Source organism: Seriola aureovittata, unplaced genomic scaffold, assembly GCF_021018895.1.
Source record: "Seriola aureovittata isolate HTS-2021-v1 ecotype China unplaced genomic scaffold, ASM2101889v1 unplaced_scaffold36, whole genome shotgun sequence".
Taxonomy (NCBI): Eukaryota; Metazoa; Chordata; class Actinopteri; order Carangiformes; family Carangidae; genus Seriola; species Seriola aureovittata.
This window is the reverse complement of record NW_026613233.1, coordinates 2224-15018: the sequence shown is the minus strand read 5'-3', so window position 1 is coordinate 15018 and position 12795 is coordinate 2224. Positions and strand designations below refer to the sequence as shown.

General features: G+C 43.3%; 2 protein-coding genes across 2 annotated transcripts; both read left to right on the top strand.

Annotated features, from left to right (window-relative positions):
- Nucleotides 1-4020: 4020 nt before the first annotated feature.
- Nucleotides 4021-9648, top strand: LOC130165943 (GTPase IMAP family member 9-like). The gene is made up of 4 exons (XM_056371142.1): nucleotides 4021-4101; nucleotides 5456-5492; nucleotides 8037-8849; nucleotides 8952-9648. Exons 1-4 carry the CDS (start codon nucleotides 4021-4023, stop codon nucleotides 9083-9085), a joined length of 1065 nt encoding a protein of 354 aa, XP_056227117.1. The 3' UTR covers nucleotides 9086-9648.
- LOC130165944 (GTPase IMAP family member 2-like) lies at nucleotides 9634-10681 on the top strand (the record flags this gene model as incomplete). Its single annotated transcript, XM_056371143.1, has 1 exon — nucleotides 9634-10681. A coding segment is annotated over one exon (711 nt), but the record flags the coding sequence as incomplete, so codon positions are not given.
- Between the last annotated feature and the right edge of the window lie 2114 nt (nucleotides 10682-12795).

The window sequence follows — 12795 nt, the reverse complement described above, 5'->3', positions numbered from 1 at the left end:
TTATCTACATGCAAGGATCATCTGGCATCTTTTAGAAATGTTGATATTTTCATGTTAAGAAATAATATATACATATTTCTTTATATTTCATATACATGTATTTCCTTTAGTGTAACGATTCTTTTTTCTTTTCCCACCTACCTGAAGAAAAGGACTGGACACTGCACGGGGTTCATCACATGACCTGGGTACCAGATCTTTGCATTGCTGACCGTCATTCTGAAAATTTTTTTCATGGATATCAGAGACCACCTCCCATATTTACAACTTGAAATTCCTCTTATATGCATGTTTGTTTTTCTATGTTTCATTTTTTTTTCATGTGTCTGTTATTTAACTTGTAAATAGCATACCATGTTACTATGATTGAGTGTTGTCATCATCATCATTATTATATGCATCATATTGTTGTTATCATTATTGCTGTTGTTGTTGTTGTGCTGTTTTCAACAAACTGTCGTTAAAAACACTGGTTGTAAATTGCTTTACACCAGTTTTATTTCTTTACAGAAGCAGAATCAAAGAGAGACTTTTGAACAATGTCATTAAAACAGAACACGAATCATATAATTAAAGCAGAACGCAAAAACTTCAAATACAATCTTTTTTCATATTTTACATTCAACAGGATAAAATATCAATACTTTTATAAACAATTTTTTTAACAATTTACAATACAATTTATCATCGTCTAATAAATCATCATCTCTCATTACACACACGTTAAAACACACCGGAGACTCTGCTACAGCCGGATCCTCGCTCTCCGTCTGTAGTAGCACAGTAAAAGCACTTAAGTTCTTCCTGTAGTTACACTATCACAGTAAAGGTACATCATATTTATCCAGGCAGCTAGAAGATAAAAATGATTTCTCCTCATCAAGTTAACTGAGAGGTGAGACAGACTGATGTGGTGTCAGGTGTGTGTGTGTGTGTGTGTGTGTGTGTGTGTGTCAGCGTGAGTGTGTGTGTGTCAGCGTGAGTGTGTGTGTGTGTGTGTCTCCTGTGGTTAATGATCAGCTGTTAGTGATTGTTTGTCACAGTTTGTGTCGCTGCTGTTCGACCTTTCAGAGACATTTCAGACACAGAATAAACTCTGCTGACCTTTGACGCTCACAGACACAGTGCTGGAGGCTGACCAGAACACACACACACACACACAAACACACTCACACTCACACACACACACACACACACACACACACACACACACACACACACACACACACACACACACACACACACACACACACACACACACACGTCCCATCCAAAAAGTTCTCTGCACTTTCCAACCTGAATGTCACTCAGCAGAGCTCACACCTCCAACAGATCCAGATCATTATTATTAACATCAGTGTACAATATAATATACATTATATAAACATAAACATATGTGCAAGACAAGTGTCAATATATGAAATTGTTAAATTTTCTAGAAGGTTTATATATAATATTAATATATGTGCTTTTATTTTATATCTACATGTTACATTGAGTTGATTTCTGGAGCTATTTTATAACCAACCTCTGTTTTCTTCAATGTTTCCTGTCAGCTGTTCAGACTGCAGCTGGAACTGATTTTAAACCTCAACATGTTTGTGTCACACCTGTTCAGGTGACCTGCGGGACACTTCCTGCCTGACCCTCTCACTGAAATGTGTCCTGACCTGGGAGAAGTGGATCAGCTGATCGATGTGAAACCTTGGAGCGTTGATAAATGAGGTTTTGGTGTTGCAGCAAATTAAAAGCATGAAGTGGGACGTCTGAGTTTAAGTAGAGCATCGTCATCGTCCAATCACCTGCCTCGTTCTCATGGTTCCTGGTTTTACTTTCTAAAGTCAGAGACTGAAGCAAACAGGGACAACACCTGAAGATAAAGGTGACACATCCACACGTCCTCACATCATCACGTCCACAGAGCAGACAGACTCTGTAGGTCTCTGCTTATTGGATGATCGACATCAGCTGACAGGAGAAACAGGAAGTGTTACTAAACGTCACTAGACTCTCTGAGTGATTGGCTCACTCACAGCTGTAACAGCCAATCACATTGCCTCAGGTGAACATTACAGACACTGTGACCTCACAGCTCCACAGGTGACGCAGTATAAAGAGACACATCAGGTGAGGAGGAGATTGTGGTGGATGGAGAGCCGTGTTCAATTCCCATGTTGTTTCTATTATGTGTGACTGTTCGTTTTTATCGTTGTTACCACGACAACAAAGATTGTCTGATATTTTAACCTAAATCTTCTCCTAAACCTCACCAAGAGATGATCATTTTTACAGTAACCATGGCGACAGAGGGAGGTACACCCACCATTTTCAGGAGATGCGCCGCTGGGTCGTTCAGGTTCTGACCCGTCTGCTTGTCTCTGGTTCTGGTCTCAACAGACTCCTCCTCTGAGTCTGGGTCTGACTGAGGCTCAAACATGTGGCTGAGTCTCTCTGATGTTTCCTCCTCTGACCATCTTCATACTCTCTGCTCTGTCACCTGTCCACCTGGAGCCAGCAGGTGGTGGGCGGGGCTCCAGGCCTGATCCAGGTTTATCATCCAGGAAGTAAGAGGAGATGGAAACATGTGAAACTAAATCTGAATCACAGCAGAGGATTTAACAGAGTTTCTTTACGTCCTGTCAGAGAGAAGAGCAGCTCTGAAATGTGACTCAGCTGGAAACTCTCTCTAAGTTTTGAACCAAACAACAGGATGTTGTTGGACAGGAAGTTGCTTCAGGACGGATGAAGAGCAGAATAATGATGCGACCTACAGGCTGCAGTCAGATCACCTCCTCCTCCTCCTCCTTCATCCTTCGCTCTGTCAGCAGCTCTGATAGCGTCGGTGTAGGAATCAGAGCGAGCGTCAGGCTGCAGCAGGTGTCCGTCATGTAGAACAGGAATGTTTGATGTGCTCGCCTCAGGCCGCCGCCGCCGCCGCCGTCCTCTCTCTCGATGATGGGAAAGGCTTTTTAAAAGAAAACGGTGCAGAGCATCTTGATGGCAGCTTTTTTTCCCTCTCCCCCAGTTTCATGATAGCAGATGTTCATACAGACTGTGTGGCGACGGTGACGCAACCGAGAGCAATCTGTGGCGAGATGAGCTTCATGAGAGCAGAGGGTTTCATCAGGTTAACAACGAGGATGGCGTCCACAGGGTTAACGCCGCTCACTGAGGTCATGATTCAGGCTCCTGCTCACCTGTGATCCAACCTCAGGTGTTTCCTCTCTCACCTGAGGACAGCCTCTGCTCAGCTCCACACTCAGACTGACTGATACTTCACTCGTGTACTAAAGTACTAACTGTGAGGTACTGTGAAGGTGAGTAGCTGCTGCTGTCTGATCTGAGGTCTGAACCGTCTGGAGACGAGTGGAGGGGAATCAATTTTGAACTGGGAGCTTGATGAGATGATCAACCACAGGTGTGGAGTGGAGCCAGGTGAGAGAGGCCACGCACACACACACACACACACACACACACACACACACACACACACACACACACACATATACACACACACACACACACACACACACACACAGGGGAGAACAGGGAAACATACAGAAGTACAAAAAAGCCATGACGTGAATGAACAAACACATGAGTCGGTGTAAAGGTCAGAGGTCACATTGCCGCTCTGAAGAGGTCAGATAATGTCACTTGACTCTTTGTAAATATTCATCTCTGCTGGAGGAAACAAACCTGATCAATAATCACAGTCCTGATCAATACTCACCCTTCTGAAACAGAACTGTCAATGACAAAAAGATCTGTCTTAAAGACACAGTACAATCTGTATCTGTCACATGTGACATGATGATGAAGATGATGATGATGAAGATGATGTCGATGAGCGATGATGATGATGGTGATGAAGATGATGAGCAATGATTATGATGATGATGATAATGATGAAGATGATGATGATGAAGATGGTGAAGATGATGAAGATGAGCGATGATGATGGTGATGAAGATGATGATGATAATGATGAAGATGATGATGAAGATGATGGTGATGAAGATGGTGAAGATGATGAAGGTGATCATGGTGACGATGAAGATGATGATGAAGATGATGGTGATGAAGATGAAGGTGATCATGGTGACGATGAAGATGATGATGAAGATGGTGGTGAAGATGATGAAGATGATTATGATGATGATTACACAGTAACACAGACACACACACACATATACACACACACACATACACACACAGACACACACACACACACACAGACATATACACACACACACACATATACACACACACACATATACACACACACACATATACACACACACACACAGACACACACACACACACACACACACAGACACACAGACACACACACACACAGACACACACAGACACACACACACACAGGGGAGAACAGGGAAATGTGTGATGAAAAGTCTCTGTGTCGTGTTCCTGTCAGCTCCTACTTCCTGTTTGCAGTTGATTATTATCATTCATCTGAACCAGCTCCCAGTGGGATTTAAACCTCCAACCTCTCTGCTCTGAACCTGCTGAGCTCCACAGAGCCGTGGCAGAGACCCTCCTCCCCACAGACCCCACGACTCAAAGAGAAGCTTTTTTTTTTTAAGTATATTTTTGGGCTTTTTTATGCCTTTAATGGACAGTATAGTGGAGAGTGACAGGAAACAGGGAGGCAGAGAGAGGGGGAATGACATGCAGCGAAAGGCCGTCCGATGCGGGATTCGAACCGGGGCCAACTGCAGCGAGGACTGTAGCCTCTACACATGGGGCGCCTGCTTAGACCACTACGCTACATGACACCCCAAAGAGAAGCTTTTAACGTGCTGTAATTCCCAGCTGAGCGCGAGCAGAGGGAGGCGAGGACGTTAGAAAGTTTAATTGATAATTGTTTGTTTTTAAACAGAAATCGCTGCTGAGCTGAAGCTGCGGCAAACACTCTGTCTCTAAGCTGCAACAGGTGAGCAGCTGAGAGTTACAAACACCTGTACAGGTGCGTCTGGTCAGAGGGATGATGATTCAGAGTCTCCACCAGGCTAACATTAGCATGCAATCTTTAACGGTCTCCGACTCTGTAAAGGGCCTCTTCTGTCTGGTTAGTGTCCATGCTACACAGAGATGCTCTCATGGCTCTTTCTTGTTCTGGGCAAAAGCGACCAAGGGAACACTGACTTCGTTGAAAAGATGCTAACAGTCCGTTTACTTTCCTCCGAGCCCTCGGGAAAACTGCCAGAAAATGAGCCATAATTCAGCTTGCAGTGTCTCTTCACATTGTACTCTTTCATCACAGCAATGGATTCGCTGCACAATGGACACACAGGTTTACTGCTCATTGCAGCTGGCAAAGTAAATAAATACTTTTCAGTCCATTTGCTTTGGAGGTTTTCAGTCAACTTTGAGAGAGCAGCTTGTTGTTAGCATCAACTAACACAAGTGTCTCTGTGGGCCGCCAGCCCAGAGTGCAGGTGAGGAGTGGGTTGCAGCAGCCAACACAGGTGAGTAATGTAAATATGAAACCACTCAGGTCTGATTGACACAACACTGAAACTCAATGGCTCTGAGTTAAATGTCTCAAAGTTCATGAGAGGCATGACCCTTAGTTTTATTTTTTCATATCAAGCTAGACTGATTAGCGATTTATAGTAATATAGTAAATCAATACCTCGACCTGGAGCAGAAGGGTCGGGTTCACAGAATCTACTGAATGATTTACAACAGAAATGTTCCATCTGTGAGAAACATGAGGTGATTATTGATCTGTCATCGTCTGATGTGTCCTCAGTCTGATACAGGTCATTTAAACAGAGATCACCACAGTAACGTGCCACATGTTTCAGTGCACATGATCTGACATCCACTTGTTGTGAGTGAAGGATTTATATTTACAGTGGAGGAAAAGCTGTTTGCTGTAAAGCACAGAGGACCGTGACTCCAGGGGGAGGAGGGCTGCACAGACACGTCATGTATTTATTTCCCTGGTTTCAACTTGGACTTAAAAGACTCCCTTCTTCTTCTTGGGTTTTAATCAAATTGTGGACTCTCCAGTTTAAAATCCTTTAATCCTGCACAGGAATATTTTAACATTTTCATCTACATTTTCATTTTCAACATTTTGAATTCTGAGTCACATTTGTTCCACTGCAGAGCGAATCTGGTGAAAACTGATGAGACAGTATTTAAAATGAGCTGCATGTCTGAAAACTCAAGTAACACACGTACACATCCGTGTTCATGGCTCATTTCATTATGTTCATATTCATCCTGTGAACAACCACACCCAGATTACTCTGATACTGAATCTGTATGTGGAGATGTGTGTGTGTGTGTGTGTGTGTGTGTGTGTGTGTGTGTGTGTGTGTGTGTGTGTGTGTGTGTGTGTGTGTGTGTGTGTGTGTGGGAGGGAGGAAACAGACTATAATAGAGATGAAATGAAACTGAATTCATTCACCAACAGAACTTCAGCAGCAACAAGACTCGACACATCCTCCACCTGTAAAAGACAGATATGGCATATCATCAGCTTGGTAAGTTCATTTATGAATCTTATTATTGTTCATTTAGAAAAACTTTGTATGTGTGTGTGTGTGTGTGTGTGTGTGTGTGTGTTGGCGCTGACACACACAGACCGGATGTTGAGTTGGGGTCCTCGTAAAAACTGACCTGCAGAGATCAGACCTGATCAAAACAGTAAAAACACAACAACGTAGTTTCACGTTAGAAATCCACGTTTCTCCGACAGACACATGACGTCAGGAGGGAAAGAGTCGCCGGATGGAAATGCTTTAATGTCCGGCCGTTCGGCGCGAGGGGAAAACCCTGCTTTATAATCAACAGGTGAACTTGTTCATCAGAGTGTGGAGTTGTTGTAACTTCACTGTAGAGGATTGAGATGTTTATTACAGCCTCAGGGAGTCTGCTGTTTCACCTCCGACTCTCAGCTCCGGCTCCAGTCTGTGTTCACGGCGGCCTTTAGCGTGATAGGCTGTTTCTCGTGACATTAACCAATCAGATGGTGCTGTGGGCGGGACCCTGCTCCAGACCACAGTGATGACTACAGAGCAGAGACAGGTGACTGCAGACTCAGGACAGGTGGAGCTGAGCTGTCGAACATTTCCTCAGCTTGTTTCTCTGATAACTTCAGATCCAGACGATTTAAATCATCTGCTTCAAACAGAGTTAAATCAGAGTTTCAGGGTCACAACACTGGTTCATTTGAATTATGTTTTTATATTTTTCATTTGCTGGTTTGATTCTCACTGATGGGGCTGCAGCTAAAAGAAAAGAATCTGAGCAACATATTGATTTAATGGAATTCACATGTAATTAGTCAGATCTACTCGTGCCCTAATGATGAGCAGTGATACTGTAGATCTATTGACTTACAGTGTCAGACCCAGAGGAGCCGCTTCAAACTTGGTCAGAAAATACTTCAGACCTTGATAATGATTCATTGTGAAAATTGTGAGTTTTCATTTAAGGGCGTGGCTCTGGTGAATTTTGCAACAGGAAGTTATTAAAACTCTATCACACCTTGTTCTGTCCCAGACTTGATCAGATGATTCTGAACACCTTCATCTTCATGATGTTTCTTTGTGGAACGTCAAACGGCGTGGCTCTGGTGAAACAGGAAGTTGCTGTAATTATGATATACTTCGTGCAATCAGCTTCAAACCTCACGTGTTTGATGACAGTCACACACTGAAGACATCGGTTACTATGATGTCATGTTCACAGCGCCACCTGCTGAAAACATCATCATTTCATTTACACAACATTTTCACTGTGTGGTCTACACCTGACGTACAGACACGTAATGTGTCTTTAATATTAATTCTTATATTTCTGCTGGTACGTCCCAGCAGCACGTTACTGTGGCTGTGACTGTTCATCTGCTCTGTCGCTCAGTTTGGGCCTTGAAGGTAACACCTGGTTGTTTCATGGTTTCATGAGAGTGATGCCGACAGAGACACAGTGTGATAATTGTGGATTAAAGTTTGTCCTTTACAACATCAGTAATATCTTTTAAAATTTTCCAACAGAGACAAAGGGACAGGAGCTCAGGATTGTACTTGTTGGGAAAACTGGAGTCGGGAAAAGCACAGTGGGAAACACCATCTTAGGGAGGAAGGCTTTTGAATCTAAGCCATCTCCGTCCTCAGTGACAGAAAAGTGTCAGAAGGAAACAGGAGATGTTGCTGGTCGAACACTGGCTGTTGTTGATACTCCAGGTCTGTTTGACGCCAAGAAAGAAAAAAAAGAAAAAAAAGAAGAAAAAGAAAAGGAGGTGAAGAGAGAGATCGCTAAAGCCATCTCACTTGCTGCTCCTGGTCCTCATGTGTTCCTGATCGTAATCCAGCTGAACAGATTCACTGAAGAAGAACAAGACACAGTGAAAATCCTTCAGGAGGTGTTGGGAAAAAAGTCAAGAAACTACACTATGGCCTTGTTCACCCATGGAGACGACTTGGAGGAGGAGGGAGTCTCCATAGAGACATTCATCGATGAGAATCAGCCTCTCCGTGACATCATCAGTCAGTGTGATGGAGGTTACCATGTGTTTGACAACAGAGACAAGAATCTCCTTCAAGTCACTGAGCTGCTGAGAAAGATCAACATTATGGTTCAGAGAAATGGAGGAAGCTGCTACACCAATGAAATGTTTGAAGCAGCTGAGAGCGCCATAAAAGAAGAAGAGGGACGTCTGAGGAGAGAAAATCCAGATATTGATCAGGAAGAAGCGAGAAGACAGGCAGAGAGAAACAATTCCTTTATTAAGGCGGTTCTAATGGGCGCTGCTGCTGGAGCTGCTGCTGGAGCTGCTGCTGGAGCTGCAGTGGCAGGTTTAGTTGGAGGTGTGGGGGGAGCTTCAGTGGGGGGTCCAGTGGGAGCTGGAGTGGGAGCTGCAGTGGGGGGTCCAGTGGGAGCTGGAGCAGGAGCTGCAGTGGGGGGTCCAGTGGGAGCTGGAGCAGGAGCTGCAGTGGGAGGTCCAGTGGGAGCTGGAGCAGGAGCTGCAGTGGGAGGTTTAGTTGGAGGTGTAGTGGGAGCTGCAGCTGTGGCAGTGAAGAAGAAGGCCTGCATCATACAGTGATATTCAATATTAATGATCTATTAGCTGCAGCTCATAACAGGGAATCGTCATGGTAACAGTTTAATCTTTCTTTGATCACGTTTATTTTTTCTGCTTTTTATAGATCATGAGCATCTTCATTAATCATTATTGATTATTCATCATGTCATTAATGGGACACTTTCTAACTCTTTGATGTAAAACGATCTACATGTCATACTGTGTAATAGAAGCTGTAACAGACTCCAGACACACTGCACTTGTTTTATTGAATTATGCATCATTAATCAAAAAGAGGAAACAAACGTTTTAATAAAGTTAGGTTAGATCAGGTGATGTGAAGAATGAAGTGAGGTGTTGGTTCATATTTCCCCATGTGATTCATCTGTCTTCTAACACTTTAATAAACATAAATGTTTCAGATGAAAATCTGACTCTGGGTTATTATTGATCAACAGTTATTTAAGTAACAGGCTTGAACATTATGGATGAATGACTGTTGATGTGTTGAAAGTACAGTGCTCTGACTCCTGGTGGTCAGGTGGTATCTCACACTGTCACATGTCTAATCACCTGTGTTGTTTTCAGGGTGTAGCTCTGACCTGAGGGTGGTGCTGGTGGGTCAGGAGAGAGTGGGGAAGAGCTCAGCAGGAAACACCATCCTGGGAAAGAAGGAGTTCGACTGTAAGTTCAGTTCCTCACCTCTGACGCTGAGCTGTGAGAAGAGAGAAGGTGATGTTCAGGGTCGCAGAGTCTCTGTGGTCGACACCCCCGGACTCTTCAGCTCTCAGCTGTCTGAGGAGCAGGTGAAGACACAGCTGGAAGAAGCACTAAAGCTGAGCTCTCCAGGTCCTCACGTCTTCCTCCTCACCATCCAGCTCGGAAGATTCACTGAACAGGAACAGAAAGGTCTGAAGACTCTGAAGAAGATGCTGAGTCCTAATGTCTCTGAACACACCATGGTGCTGTTCACCTACGGAGACCGACTGGAAGACACTGACATCGATCAGATCATCAGAGAAGACAAGAACCTGCAAGAGCTGCTGAAGAACTGCAGCGGCCAGTACCAGGTGTTCAACAACAAAAACATGGAGGACAGGGATCAGGTCAAAGAGCTGTTTGACAAAATAGATTCAGTCTCTGAGGGAGGACGATTGATTTATGAGAAAAGATCTCAGTCAGGGAATCCAATGTTCAGAGTTTGGAGGATGATTTACGAATGGTGCAGTCGGTTATTTAACACTATCAGTAACTTCTACAGATGGTTGAGAGCCACATAGAATGAGAAGTAAATATTTTTTCTCTCATCATGTCAGCCTGAACAGACCACCCACCATTTTGAGTTCCCCTCTCCTACAAGTGAGATCAGTTCATTATGTAACTTTAACATGCATGTAGTCAGAGACGTGCGCAGACATGTTGAGGGGCTGTTCCTGAATGACGTATATGTTCATTTAACCGACCACGAATCAAGTTTAAATGTATCAACTGTTTTAAATGTTCAAGATGAATAAAAATGTAAAACCCGCTCACTGTTAGTCTACGTTCTTCTAAAGTTCAGATGATGAAGCTGTTTCTGAAACAAACCTTCTACTGTAATCCTGAACTATAGTTCTGTACACTGGGACACCTTCTAGTACCGGCTTGACCCTTTTCCTTCACAACTGTCTTAATCCTTCGTGACACAGATTCAACAGGTTCTGGACTCATATCCCAGCAGCACGTTCCTGTGGCTGCTGACTTCATCAGCTCTGTCGCTCAGTTTGAGCCTTAAAGGTAACACCTGGGGGCGGAGCCTGTGTGTTTATATACCCGGGGAGGGCCAATGTTTTAACAAGAGGGACTCACATGCACACGCCACCAGACCAGCTACCAAATCACAGACCAGAGAAACTCTGATGACATCACACACCGAGTGGGTGTGGCTTCTTGTCTGCTCAGGATGCCATTACTCCACTATATCTTTATACAGAGAATATTATTGTTTATATTCTCGTTTACACCCAAAGTCAGGTGTGAATAAACTCAGGTAACAACAGGACTTCTGCTCTGGCCCCGCCCTCTGAACAGGTTATATATTTCTTGCCTCATGGTGGTAAAGAGCTCTTAACTTTACAGAGGTTGTTACCCTCCAGCGCTGTAGTGGGCGCTGTGAGGAGGCTCCTCCTCCTCGTCTGTCTGACTAAAATAAATCCTCTCGTCCTTTTTATCTCATTTACTGGCTCTCGTGTGTCACAGGATCGTTTCAGGGTCAGAGTTGACTCCGCCGCCTGCTGAGAGATGATCATCATTTCTTTCTTTTTTCTTTCCTTGTTGACCCCTTTAAAATGCTAACGGACCTCATTACAGCCGAGACGTCTCATTACCATTTACTGACTTCTGCCTAATTAGATTTTAAGTGCGCTGAGGTTGTTTAACAGCGAAACATTCACAGACCTGAGAAATGGGTTTTAGAGGACAGAGGAAGAAGGAGATTTCATGTTCAAGTTTTATGACTTTATACATTTTACACATAAAAAATAGAGAAGGAAAAATAAGACAAGAAGGTTTTAGAGACTGAGGTGAAAGTTGGTGTCTCCGTAGAGAAAAGGTGAGATACAGGCCAATAAGAATGATCCTACTTTACTTTAAACAAACACACCTGCGTCTTACCGCCACCAGCTGCTCCAAAGCAAAGTCCAAACAATAAAACCAAGTAACCTCAGTCGACCAGTAAAAGGTGAAACCAAACTCTTCTGGGGCAGAACAGATAATCGGGGTCAGGATTTTTCTTGAGGATTGACTCATGTGAAGATGCCTTAACATCATGAGAGCAGCTGAACTTCAGCCTGAGCAGAAAGATGCTGTCGAGCCAAACAAGGCTAATTTAACAAGTTTAAGATCCTCTGATGAAAATCAACATGTTAACATTCATGTGATGTTTTTATAAAATACAGACACGTTGATGAAATAATCATCAACTCCATGACTGAGTGTTTCCACCTTGAACTGCAGTGAACCAATGACTGTCTCATAAACACAGATTCAGGGTTTCATGTCACAAACCTCAGGAACCAATCCTGTCAGCTTGTGGGGGCGGGGCTAAATACACCTGAAACCTTGTCAGTAGAGAGAGAGAGTTAGCATTAGCACAACTGCTAACACTGTGTCCGTCCCTGCCAGTTACAAGCAAACAAACAACATCAACAAATAAAAAATGCTAACTATCCTAACTGTTCTGAAACAATGCTAACTACACAGAGTGTTCGGAAAAGATGCTAACTGTGCTACAAGTTCTCAAAAGATGCTAACTAGCTAACAGTGCTGAAACAATGCTTACTAACTTACTGTTCTGATAAAATACTAACTAGTTAACAATTATGAAGAGATGCTGACTAGTTAATCATTATGAAGAGATGCTAACTGGCTAACATTCTGAAAAAATGGTAACTTCACTAACTGTTCTGATGCTAACTGGCTATACGTTCTGAAAAGATGCTACATAGCGAAGCATTGTCAAAAGATATTAACTAGCTAACCCTTACGAAAAGAATCTAACTAGCTAATTGTTCTGATGCTAACTACAATATCTGTCTGAAAAGATGCTAACAGTGATGGAAACACTGAGTTTACAGATGTTTTATTAGTGTTTAGTGTCACATCTAAATAAGGAAATGAGTTATAAAGAGGGAGAAGTCAGAGACGACATGGTGTTTTTCATCTGCAGGTAAAACTGAAGAAAACTGAAGCAT

Coding starts and splice junctions, on each gene's coding strand:
- LOC130165943 (XM_056371142.1), top strand. CDS start 4,021: ATGGTGAAGATGATGAAGGTGATCATGGTGACGATGAAGATGATGATG. Junction 4,102..5,455: donor TGAAGATGAAGGTGATCATG/GTGACGATGAAG, acceptor CCGCCAGCCCAG/AGTGCAGGTGAGGAGTGGGT. Junction 5,493..8,036: donor GGTTGCAGCAGCCAACACAG/GTGAGTAATGTA, acceptor ATTTTCCAACAG/AGACAAAGGGACAGGAGCTC.